The sequence below is a fragment of the Gorilla gorilla genome, chromosome 13 (assembly GCF_029281585.2).
Source record: "Gorilla gorilla gorilla isolate KB3781 chromosome 13, NHGRI_mGorGor1-v2.1_pri, whole genome shotgun sequence".
In the NCBI taxonomy this organism is placed as follows: domain Eukaryota; kingdom Metazoa; phylum Chordata; class Mammalia; order Primates; family Hominidae; genus Gorilla; species Gorilla gorilla.
Window position 1 is genome coordinate 123,677,031 of NC_073237.2, and position 13,447 is coordinate 123,690,477.

Here is a 13,447-nt window from a genome sequence, read left to right on the forward strand (position 1 = left end):
TTCTTTCAGAAAATTCACTCAACTTTAGATCTGTAAAATAGTCAACAGAAATGCTTCCCACAAAAAGTCTACAGGGCTTTTCCAAAAATAAAGTTAAAAAGAGAGAAAGAGAAAAGTCAGGCCAGGCACGGTGGCTCACGCCTATAATCCCAGCACTTTAGGAGGCTGAGGCGGGTGGATCACGAGGCCAGGAGACTGAGACCATCCTGGCTAACATGGTGAAACCCCATCTCTACTAAAAATACAAAAAAATTAGCCGGGTGTCGTGGCGGGTGCCTGTAGACCCAGCTACTCGGGAAGCTGAGGCAGGAGAATGGCATGAACCCGGGAGGTGGAGCTTGCAGTCAGCACCACTGCACTCCAGCCTGGGCAACAGTGCGAGACTCTGTCTCAAAAAAAAAAAAAGAAAGAGAAAAGTTAGTACCAAATGACCAGAATTTTTTATTTGACTAAATTCTATTCCATGCATAAGCGTGACAGTCTCCCGTGTTTATCTGACTTTGGCAATGAAAAAACAAGCAGCCTTGTACAGAACAGTGAAAATGCCAAGGATGAGGGTAGTCTGCAGTTTTACTGTAGAACATATATATACTTTTTTTTTTTTTTTTTTGAGACAGAGTTTCACTTTTGTCACCCAGGATGGAGTGCAATGGTGCGATCTTGGCTCACTGCAACCTCTGCCTCCCAGGGTCAAGCGATTCTCCCACCTCAGCTTCCTGAGTAACTGGGATTACAGGCACCTGGCTAATTTTTTTGTTTTTGTTTTTGTTTTTGTTTTTTTTTGAGATGGAGTCTCGCTCTGTCACCCAGGCTGGAGTGCAATGGCGTGATCTCAGCTCACTGCAAGCTCTGCCTCCCGGGTTCATGCCATTCTCCTGCCTCAGCCTCCCAAATAGCTGGGACTACAGGCACCAGCCACCACACCTGGCTAATTTTTGTATTTTTAGTAGAGACCGGTTTCACCGTAGCCAGAATGGTCTCGATCTCCTGACCTTGTGATCCACCCACCTCGGCCTCCCAAAGTGCTGGGATTACAGGTGTGAGCCACCGTGCCCAACCAATTTTTTTTGTATTTTTAGTAGAGATGGGGTTTCACCATATTGGCCAGGCTGGTATTGAACTCCTGACCTCAGGTGATCCACCTGCATCGGCCTCCCAAAGTGCTGGGATTATAGGCATGAGCCACCACGTCCGGCCATATATACATTTTTTTTAAAGGCTTGTCTCCCTTTGGCCATATCAAGATTAAGCTCAGGTCATTAAAAACAGACAGATTTTTGAAATCACTTCTTTACCTCTCCAAGATCTTCAATGCTGTCATCATTTACCTCTGGCCAGTTTTCCTGAATAACATCAATTACGTCATCTGTAAAGTCTTCCTGAATGATAATTTCTTCCTCTTCTGTTACTGAGGCACTACACAATTTTTGAGCAAAAAATCTTTGTGCTTTTTTAAGATCAATTTCAAAAGTTAGAGGCCACACATTCATGTTACATGTTTCTTCTCTGTTCTGGGAATTTTGGCTGTGTAACCTTTTCTGGTATGGCCTTCTTTTCTTTGTTTTATTTGACCCCTTTCACCTCTCTTTTGTATTTTATTCTCCTCTTCTGCCCCTGCTGTTCCTTGACCCTCATTAATTCCAGCTTCTTGTTTGAGTGAATTTTCTTTTTTTTGTTGTTTTTTGAGACGTAGGCTGGAGTGCAGTGGTGGGATCTCCGCTGACTGCAACCTCCACCTCCCAGGTTCAAGCGATTCTCCTGCCTCAGCCTCCCAAGTAGCTGGGACTACAGGCATGCGCCACCACGCTTGGCTAATTTTTGTATTGTTAGTAGAGATAGGGTTTCACCATGTTGGCCAGGCTGGTCTTGAACTCCTGACCTCAAGTGATCTGTCCCCCTCGGCCTCCCAAAGTGCTGGGATTACAGGCGCGACCCACCGCGCCCGGCCCTGTTTGGGTAAATTTTCTACAGTAAGTTTTGCAGATTCATTTGGAAAATTCTTCTCTAACCATTATCTACATTTAGCAACATTAGGCATGTATTTACAGTAGCCTGTTGGTAATGAACAGACTCCACAATAAAGGACTCACAGTGGCTAATCAGCATCTAACTCGGCCCTGTTCCTTAGGTCTCCTTTGCACTTGGCCCCATTGGATTCAGAAATGTCTCCAGCCATTTCACAAACCCAGGTGGTTCCCTCTGCTATTGCCAGTTGAAGCAACACATGAAACTATCGTCTGTATTTTCCACTCAGAGTTTCTATTTATGTTCTCCATAGCCCCAGACTGTAAGTCTGAGCCCTCTTCAATGTGACATCTGTTGTTTTCCTCCTAAGACACAGGATCAGTTCCATCATTGTCATCCTTATTGCTGTTCCTTGCACACATGTGAGGTTGTTATTGAACCTTTTGGACCAAAGTGCTCAGAACCGAACACAGGGCTCTGGGCATGCTCCACACAGCCACAGAGTGGAGCAGGCTCATCCCCTTCCTTGCTGTAGACACTCTACCTCTTTTTATGGACCCTAATGACTCATTATGAACCTACAATATGCTACTTTGCCCACCCCCCATCTTTTTCACATGTGCTGGTGTTTAGCTGTGGAGCAGCACTATGATATAATGGAGACTATTTTGGAGTCAAACAAACCTGGGTTCAAACCTCAGCTCTACCACTCTCTGGTTTACAATTCAGTGTCTCTGTGCCTCAATTTCCTAATGGGTAAAAAGGGAGGGGAAATCCTTCCTTATACCATCTGACCTTGTCCTTCAGTAATTTGTATTTTGTATCTAAGTGTAGGATCTTGCATTGTCTACATTGAATTTAATCTCATTAGTGTGTCTCATAATTCCTAATTGTCAGGACTTTTTGGTGACATCTTGATTCTGTCACCTGTCCTGTTAGCTAACCCACTGAGCAGCTTTATTTTACCTTCAGATGTGCTTGTCTTGCCATCTGTGTGCTTATTCAGATTATTAATTAAAATGAGTGTGACCCCTGGGTGGATCACTGGGGACCTCCCTTACAGCTCACTTGTATGTATCAATTAGTAGATGGTGCAGCAGAGGGGACAATCTTTCAGCTTTTTACAAATCTATCTTCCTTAGCATTGGGAGGACTCTTTTTTTTTTTTTTTTTTTTGAGACAGAGTCTTGCTCTGTCGCCCAGGCTGGAGTGTGCAGTGGTGCGATCTCGGCTCACTGCAAGCTCCGCCTCCTGGGTTCACGCCATTCTCCTGCCTCAGCCTCCAGAGTAGCTGGGACTACAGGCGCCTGCCACCACACCTGGCTAGTTTTTTCTATTTTTAGTAGAGACAGGGTTTCACCGTGTCAGCCAGGATGGTCTTGATCTCCTGACCTCATGATCCACCCACCTCGGCCTCCCAAAGTGCTTGGATTATAGGCTTGAGCCACCGCGCTCGGCCGGGAGAACTGTTATACACTGTTGGAGGATATGCAAATTAGCACAATGTTTTGGGAAGGCAATTAGCAATAATTAAAAATGTGTATACCATTTGGCAAGACCTTCTATTGCTAGGACGTATATTGTAGCATTATTTAAAATAGGAAAAAAACTGGAAACAGCATCAATTTCTTTCAGTAGAGGAATTATCATGTAAACTATGGTCCATTTACACAATGAACTGGTTAGTGGCCATTAGAATGAGGTAGACACATATGTACTACTACACAAAAAATGTTTAAGATACAGTGTTAGACGTAAAGGCAAGTTCCAGAATGACTTGTTTAATATCATGCCATTTTTCTTAAAAACAAAAAAATGGGAAATATGCTCGTCAAGATGCGAGAAAATTTCTGAAAAGATACAGAAGAATATAATAGTAATTGTTTCTGGAGAATGGAAATGGGAGCTCAGGAAAGAAGCTGGAGCTGGAGGACCTTAACTTTCCACTTGATGCCCTCATATACTGTTTACATATTTTACAAGCTTATATTCATTCAACTGAAGAGTTGAATTTTTTAAAAGAAGAATCTATGTAGTTGTTAAAAAGAACAAAGTAGATCTATATGTATTGACATAGAAATATTCCCGGGCTGGGCATGGTGGCTCACGCCTGTAATCCCAGCACTTTGGGAGGCCGAGGCGGGCGGATCACGAGGTCAGGAGATCGAGACCATCCTGGCTAACATGGTGAAACCCCGTCTCAACTAAAAATAGAAAAAATTAGCCAGGCCTGGTAGTGGGTGCCTGTAGTCCCAGCTACTCCAGAGACTGAGGCAGGAGAATGGCGTGAACCCGGGAGGCAGAGCTTGCAGTGAGCCAAGATGGCACCACTGTACTCCAGCCTGGGCGACAGAGCAAGACTCCATCTCAAAAAAAATAAAAATAAAAATAAATACTCCCAAGATATTTTCTTTAGCAGAGAAAAATTTTTCAGTGTAATATCTATACTACTGTCCCATTTATGAAAACAAATTATGTATATGTATATATAGGCTTAGGTATGTATATATATTTTTGTATGTATATATGTATGTGAATGTGTGATATGTGTGTATGTATGTATAAAGTAAACACATCTTTGTAAATGCATAAAAAGATCTGGGATTATTCAGACCAATCTAGTAGCATGGTTATTAGAGGGAAAAGAAGTAGGTTGGGTCATGGAGGATGGGGGAAAAAGATTTTAACCTTTGTGTGGTTTCACGTTTTTATAATCAGCTTTCATGCTTACATTTGTAATTTTTTAAAAGTTTCAGTTTGTTTTTTAAAAGAATCCATTTTCCCTACTGCTATGTTATCTCAGCAGTTTAACCTAGGAACTGAAGTAAAATCAGCGTAACTGCATTCATTCATGTATTGAACTCACTCTGGAATAGACTCTATGAAAAATCAAAGGAATTATTTTAAAACTGTGGGTACCATTTGTATTCTGAGTTTCTGTATTTTGTGGATTCCCTGCTTAAAGTCAAATATTTGAGAACATTCAAATAAAATCAGGGTGTCATATATGGATTTTGATTACATTATCCTCAAAATATCCTGGCCAGATTCAGTCTTCCTCCGTCACATCCCACAAGTATAAGTAGGGGGTGGGGGAAGATAATGAAGGCAATGAGAAGCTTTGGTGGGCTTTGGATCTGATGCAGAAATGATTCAGGACTTTTGGGTCTCTGTGGGCATGTACAGGCCTGAATGCAGCATGGAGCAACTTGAGTTCATTTCCCTCTGTTGTAGCCTTTCACAAATGTTTACCTAAAGGGCATAAAATAAGCATGAGTGTTTGCAATGTTAAACTTCAGTTATCTGGAAAGTGTACTCATCAGCCTATTTTCTCCTAACTTTCTAGTTGATGTCAAATGAATAATGTGTTCCTGTTTCATTGTCGCCTTAAACTCCTATAGACAGAGTTTCTGTATCTCCAAGATCTTTTGTAAAATAGGTGACACTTAAGTTAGTTAGGATTTATTGTAGGTTAAAACCACAATTAGGTACTACTTCACCAACTCCAGAGCTGCAAGGACTGAAAAGCTAAAAGTTTGGTCAGAGAACGTGGAACAACTAGAGCTCCCATGTATCTTGCTAATAGGAGTTTAAATTGGTGTGTGTATCCTCTTTGGAAAATTTTTTGGCAGTATCTGCTAAAACTGAACACACATACGTCTGTGTCCCCGCATGTATACCCAACAGAAATGAGTACTTGTATCCACCAAAAGACAGACTCAAAATGGTCATAGTAGCTTTAATCTTTTTTTTTTTTTTTTTTTTTTTTGAGATAGAGTCTCACTCTGTCACCCAGGCTGGAGTGCAGTGGTGTGATCTCAGCTCACTGCAACCTCCGTCTCTTGGATTCTAGTGATTCTTGTGCCTCAGCCTCCCGAGTAGCTGGGACTACAGGCATGCGCCACCACACCTGGCTAATTTTTTATATTTTTTGTAGAGACAGGGTTTAGCTCTGTTGGCCAGACTGGTCTCGAACTCCTGACCTCAGGTGATCCACCCACCTCGGCCTCCCAAAGTGCTGGGATTACAAGCGTGAGCCACCAAACCCGGCCAGTGGCTTTATTCTTAATAGCCAAAAACCAGAAACAATCCAAATGTCCATCAATAGAAGAATGAATGCGTAAATTGTGGTATTCATCCGGTGGATTACTACATGGCCATGAGAAAGAGTGAACCACTGCCACACCAGTAACACAGGTGAATGCTGCAGACCGAATGACAAAGGATAAACAGCCTGACTCAAATACACATCATATGATTTCGTTTTCGTAACGCTCAAGAGCAGGTAAAACGAATCCATGGTGATAGAAGTTAGGACAGTGGTTCTCTTTTGGCAGGTGGTTGAGTAATGACTGGGGAAATAAACAAGGGAGCCTTCTGGAATACTGAAGATATTTTCTATATTGATCTAGGTAATGGTTATGAGGGTGTATAAATGTAAAAAAAATTATTTGGCTGTATACTTCTTTGTGCCATTTACTGTCCACTAGTACTACACATCATCGGAACCTGGAGCTTGTGTTCAGAGTTCTTCTTCAGGGTCCTGGGAAAAGTGGGATTTTTTTTGTTGCTGTTTTTTGTTGCCTAGTCTCCATTGCTTTTGTCAGTTCCTGCATGTATTTTTGTCTTTACACCTCATCAAATGTGGTTTTAGCAAGGGATGGGAAGTGTCTTGCTCTGTGAGACTCACAACATTTTTGGAGTTGGGTTATTTCCCCTGTGTTTTGGTTAAGTATTCAGTGAAGAGGAAAGTGAAATAGGTAACTTTTATTTTATTTTTTTTAATTTTTAATTTTTTTTCTTAAGAAACAGGGTCTTGCTCTGTTGCCCAGGCTGGAGTGCAGTATCACTATCATGGCTCACTGCAGCCTCAGCCTTCTGGGTTCAAGTGATCCTCCCACCTCAGCCTTCCAAGTAGCTGGGACTACAGGTACACACTACCATACCTGGCTACTTTTTATTTTTTAATTTTATTCATTTATTTATTTATTTCTTATAAAGACAGGATCTAACTATGTTACCCAGGCTAGTCTCGAACTCCTGGCCTCAAATGATCCTCCCAACTCGGCCTCTCAAAATGCTGGGATTATAGGCATGAACCACTATGCCCAGCCCAGTAATTTTTTAATCATTAAAGAAAACTCCTCATATTGACAGTTGGTATTCAGCATGCCAGTGCCTCTGGAGTCCCATCTCTCCCTCTGCGATGCTGAGCAGCACCTTGCGCCTCCCTGTGGTGTTCCATGCTACACTTGGCAGTGTTCACATCTCTGGGAGGCAGACAGTTGCAAGTGCTTCAGAAGCCTAGGGCATGCAGGTCATTTTCCATGCCTTTGAATCCCCTTGGAAATCTGCTAAAACCTGTAGACCCCTTCTCAGAATAATGTTTTTAAATACATGAAATTAAATACATAGGATTACGAAGGAAAACAGTTGTATTGAAATAATTATCAACATGATTTTTGAAACCTAATTTATGATACAGTAATATTTATGATTTTAAAATACATTAAATAGGTCAGATGTAGTGGCTCACGCCTGTAATCCCAGCACTTTGGGAGGCTGAGGTGTGCGGATGACTCGAGGTCAGGAGTTCGAGACCAGCCTGGCCAACGTGACGAAACCCGGTCTCTACTAAAAATACAAAAAGCAGTCGAGTGTGGCCGCGCGCGGTGACTCACGCCTGTAATCCCAACACTTTGGGAGGCCGAGGTGGGCGGATCACGAGGTCAGGAGATCGAGACCATCCTGGCTAACACAGTGAAACCCCGTCTCTACTAAAAATACAAAAAATTAGCCGGGTGTGGTGGCAGGTGCCTGTAGTCCCAGCTACTCAGGAGGCTGAGGCAGGAGAATGGCGTGAACCCGGAAGGTGGAGCTTGCAGTGAGTCCAGATCACGCCACTGTACTCCAGCCTGGATGACAGAGCCAAATTCTGTCTCAAAAAAAAAAAAAAAAAAAAAAAAAGCTGATGTGGTGGCACACACCTGTAATCCTATCTACTCGGGAGGCTGAGGTAGTAGAATTGTTTGAACCTCAGAAACAGGTTGCAGTGAGCGGAGATCACGCCGCTGCACTCCAGCATGGGCAACAGAGCAAGACTCCGTCTCAACAAAAAATAAATACATTAATTAATTAATTATAATACATTAAATAATAAATCTAGCAGCAGGCCTCATAAATACTGTAATTTTGAAAAGTGAAGAGTGTAAACAGTATTTTAAGATATCTGCAATCACTATAATGAATTCTGAAAATATCTTTGATTTTTTTTTTGTCGGCATGGTTACCAGGACTGTCCATTCTATAGTTTTTTTGCATATATTCATAACTGAATGAAACACTAAATTTTAGTTAGAACTTAGGGAAAATAAAGTTATATTTGTTTTGCCCCGTCCAAGTTTATGCCCCGCTGTCTGTGCTGAATTCTTTTAGAACTGGCATAGAGCATTGTTTCTCAAAGTTCAGTTTTCATCAGAACCACTTGTAAAACAGTTGCTGGTGCCCCACTCATAGAGATCTTAAGGAAGAAGTTTACGATGGGCCCAAGAGTGCACATTTTAACAAATTTGAGAAGCACAGAACTAAGATCTGTTGCTGCTACCTGAAAGAAGCTTGTCTGTGCCATCCACGCATCTCTTGGAGGCCCCAGAAGTTTAAACGTCCTGATGACAGCTTAAGAGTTTACTCTCTAGGCGAGAGAGAAAGACGTTCATGACAGTGTTGCTTTTAGTAGAACAAAGAAAAATAACTGTGATAGGCAACTGATCAAGCACAATAATGTGCAATTATGCAGTGAATACATGGAGTTGTTATGATGTAAATACATATTTATTAACAGTCATAGTGGGAAAATGTGATACCAAATAGTATGCCTATTATGATCTCTCTATATGCAAATGAAAAATTGTGGAACAATACACGAAAATGTTAATTTGAAAATTCAGGTGATTTTTGTTTAACCTTTGTTTTCTAATAGGGCTAACAAGTTTTTTTTAATGTGTCAAGTAAATAAAAGTTTTAGAAATACTAAAAAATAAAAAAATAAAAAGTTTACTCTCTAGGCTCTGCTCTAGCTTTGTAGGATCCAAGGCCTTGGGACCATGACACCAACCACTGTGGAGTCTGGCTGAGGCCAGCTTCCTTGGCTGGACTCCCCCTATGTCTGGTCAGCTGATGCCTGAGGCTGGCTGGTGGGTCATGCCATCGCTGCATGCCCTGCAGTGTCATAGTGGAAAGACCTGAAGACCAGGAGTACTGCCAGTAGTTCATGGTTATAAAGTAAATAACTGTTGATAATGAATCATGTGTAAGTCCTACAAGGAACAAAATCCAATGATATGCTTTCACCAAAAGGTAAAAACTAAGAGGTAATATCTTGAATAGGTAATCAAAATTAACATCACCACTGAGGAACAGATGGGTATTTTGAAATATGATAAGCTGAGGACAAACCTCACTTATATGGTATTCCAGCCAAGTCTGCATACCCTGAATCTAACTGGGGAAACATCAGACAAACCCAAAATGAGGAGGGAAGATGCTGCATTCTTCAAAAATGTTGAAATCAGACACAAAGAAGGGAACTATAGACACTGGGGCCTACTTGGGGGTGGAAGGTAAGGAATGAAAAATTACCTATTGGGTATTATGCTGATTACCTGAGTGACAAAGTTATCTGTTTACCAAACCCCTGCAACACACAATTTGCCCATGTAACAAGCCTGCACATGTACCCCTTCAACCTAAAATACAAATTGGAAAGAAAAAAAAAATAGTGACAGTCAAAAAATGTCAATGTCATAAAGACAAAGAGTCAGTGGAAATGTTGCAGATGAAGGGAGTCTAAAGAAACACAATGAAATGATCCTGTACTGAAGAGAGAAAATTCTTAAAATGACATTGTTGACTCAATTGACAACATTAGAATACAGATGGCATCAATGTTAGACTTAGAAAAGTTGATAAAGCTCTACTGTGGTTGCGTAAGAACATAGCCCTACTCTTGTGAAATACACACTGAAGTATTTAGGGATGAAGCCTATTATTTTACATCTGAGTCTTAAATGGTTCAGAAAAAATATTGTATATGTGTGTATGTTTGTGTGTGTGTTGGGGGTTGTGAACAAATGAGCCAGTGGGGTAAAACATTAACAGTAGGTAAATCTGGTAAGTAAAAGGTAAACATGCTTTTTTACACTGCTCTTATTCTTGCAGCTTTTATATAAATTTAAAATTATTTCCAAATAAAAATTCGTATGTATGTAGCAATAGCTAGTTTTTTAAAATTCCAGAAAATCTGATAAAAGCAAAATAATACTAAAATTTTCACCTACGTTTTTACTCCTTAATAGGCTTAAAAGGCAGGACATAAAAAAGGACACAGAAGATGATGTAATGGTTAAGATAAAAAAAGAAAAAGGAAGAAACCTCTGGAATTGGAACTGGTTTCAGTTCCAGCTCCACTACTTATTATCTCTGTAACCTTGGGCAACATATTTAAACTCTCTCAGTCTCAATTTCCTCATCTGAAAGTAGGGGGATAAAATAGAATCTGTCTCATAAGGTTGATGGGTGGTTCTGGAGATAATGCATATAAAATGCTTAGCCTAATACTTGGCATTTAGCACTCTCTCAATGCATGTCAGTATTTCCAGGGCAATGACAAGGACAGAGAGCTTCCCGTTTCATTTTATAAGGTAACATAACCCTGAAAGCATGACAGAAATACAAATAGAAAGGAAGCCTATAGATCTATCACACAAATATGATACATAAATCATTTGTTAAAGTCAAGCAGTATATTAAAAGAATACTATTCCATGACCTAGTAGGGTGGATTCCAGAAATGTAAGAACCTTTCAATGCCAGAAGAGCTATTACTATATTCATTATTCATTCATTACATTACATACTGTGATTCCCCCCATTTAACCTGTTCTCTCAACAGTTGCCCCCAAAAAAAGCTTTTGGTAAATTTAATTTTCGTTCCTGAGAAAAGCCTCTTTGTAAACTTCCAATTGAAGGAAACATCTTTAGCATGATAAAGAAACTGACCACAGACATCTAGTAAATCGCTAGAGGCATGTCAAAGTCAGAGAGTATGTTCCAGTAGTCTGTCTTACATACGTGGCATGATGGAGATATCAACAAAGCTGCAATAGAGTGACATCAGTCATGTGGGAAAACTGACATCTAACACAGTCTCAGCCCAGACCATGCAAGATTCAGACATTTACTGTAAACAGTAATTTAATGCCTTATAAGGATTGAGAATGATAGAGTGTTCAATAAGTAGAACTGAGTTAATTGATAAATGATTTGGGGAAAATTGATCCTTCAGAGCATACATCAAAATAAATGATAAGGAATGAACTATAAAAATGAAACATCTAAAAGAATATAGAGGTAAACAGTTTCGTTAATGCTGGGATGGGGGAATTTTTGATAGTAATTAAGCAAAAGCCATAAAGGGAAAAAAATGAAAAATTTGCTTATGTAAACATTTTGAAACATCTATGTGGCCAAAAATACCATAGAACAAGTTTAAAAGCAAAAATTTGATCAGAAGAAATTATTTGCAATCTATTTCAAAGATTTCACAAAAGAATACAATAATCAGAAAACTGCCAAAGGACATAAACAGGTAACCCAAAAAATAATTGTAAATGACCAATAAAAATATGAAGAAAAGCTTCAATCTAAATGTTATACAGGCCAGGCATAGTGGCTCACACCTGTAATCCCAGCACTTTGGGAGACCAATAATCACTTGAAGCCAGGAGTTTGAGACCAGCCTGGCCAACATGGTGAAACCGCATCTCTACTAAAAATACAAAAATTAGCAGGGCAAAGGGGCATGTGCCTGTGATCCCTGCTACTCAGGAGGCTGAGACAGGCAAATCACTTGAGCCCAGGAGGTGGAGGTTGCAGTGAGCCAAGATGGCACCACTGCACTCCAGCCTGGGCAACAGAGTAAGACTCTGTCTCAAAAAAAAAAAAAAAAAATACATTTTGCCATTAAATTGTAAGGAGGCAATGTTGACAGTATAGGGAAGATGGTACCCTCAGCCATTGCTGGTGGAACTATAATTTTGTATCAGTCCTCCTAGATGTCAGATTGGCATTGTGTTGCAGATCCTCGACAACGTACATACCCTTTGACAAAGAAATTTAACTTCTAAGAATTATCCTAAAGAAATAATTGAACAAGTAAGTATGCAAACATGGAATTAGAAGATGATAAATTTTACTTACAATAACAAAAATTGGAAGCAGCCTAATTGTCCAGCATTATTAGTTGTATCTATATAATAAAAGAGTATAGAGCCAATAACATAGGATTATATTTATTGACATGTAAAATAGTTATTGGCAAAGCAAGCCACAAAACTGTATATTCAATATAATTTCATCTTATTAAGAAAAATACATATTTATATGCATGGGGGAAAAAAAACAGAAAAAACCTACCAAAACATGGATTAATTCTAGATAAATTGTGCCTGTTACAGGGGTAACAAAAAGAAGGGGGTTCCTCTAGGGGGCACCAACTCCCAAATATTGTGGAAGTTTCAGCCCAGAAACGAGAGGTACTTGGTACCCATTTTAGGAATAGCTGAACTCACCGGTTCACTGGTTATTTTTCCTACACCCCAAAGGCCTCCTGGATGCTTCCATGATGTGAATTTAGACTGGGTGTCTTTTCTAATGAGAACATGCAGCCACAGCCCTTGGGTGTATGCTTTTAACAATGATTTTTCTGGTTCTTTGGCCGCTGGTTCATTGCCAGCTTCATGTTTACTTTCTGAATAAGCCTCTTAATGTCACAACTTTGTTCCATTACAGAATGCAACTGCCCTGCCTGGTACTTGGCGAAGAACAGACGTGCACTTAGAGAACCCAGAATACCACACCAGATGGTATTTCAAATATTTTTTAGGACAAGGTAATTATGCTATTGTGGTGGTAGGGAAGAAAGGGTATTCAAAATGGAAGTTAGTGTTCATATAATTTCTGGTATCCTATATGAGTGAAACTAGCCATTTCAGGAACACTAACATCAGGGCATTTCACTTCAAGGTCAGTAGTAAGCTTTGTAGGTTAAAAGATTCAATTCAGAGTCTCAGCCCTAAGAGTTTTTGCTCATAGTTTCCTTTTTTTATGGACAGTCATTTTTATCCCTGGAGAGCTAAAGATTAGATCATCTGAAAAAGTGATTTGAGAGATAAGACGAATTTTCCAGGGTGGAAAAACAACTTTAGACCTAACAAGGCAATTGCCCTGTCTATATTGGGTTTTGAATACTTAGTTCAAGGCAATGAGGGAAATAATTGGTTCCCTGAGCTCCAGGGCCTGTATAGAACTAGAGAGACATTAGACTGTAGACTCTGGCATCATTCATACATTCAACCATGACAAGTATTTATCACCTACTACATGCCAGGCAATGTGCAGAGCAATGGGGATACAGGGGCAAAGA

General features: G+C 40.1%; 1 protein-coding gene and 1 pseudogene across 3 annotated transcripts in view; one reads left to right on the plus strand and one right to left on the minus strand.

Moving 5' to 3' along the window:
- Positions 1-13,447, plus strand: part of GARNL3 (GTPase activating Rap/RanGAP domain like 3) — a 170,291-nt gene that overhangs the window by 75,520 nt on the left and 81,324 nt on the right. For all 3 annotated transcript variants that reach the window (XM_019033704.4, XM_055351193.2, XM_055351192.2), the window contains one exon: positions 12,814-12,913. In XM_019033704.4, coding sequence (XP_018889249.1) covers positions 12,814-12,913 — 100 coding nt within the window. The remainder of the gene's footprint in view (positions 1-12,813; positions 12,914-13,447) is intronic.
- On the minus strand, positions 1,280-2,218 carry LOC109028354 (density-regulated protein-like; annotated as a pseudogene).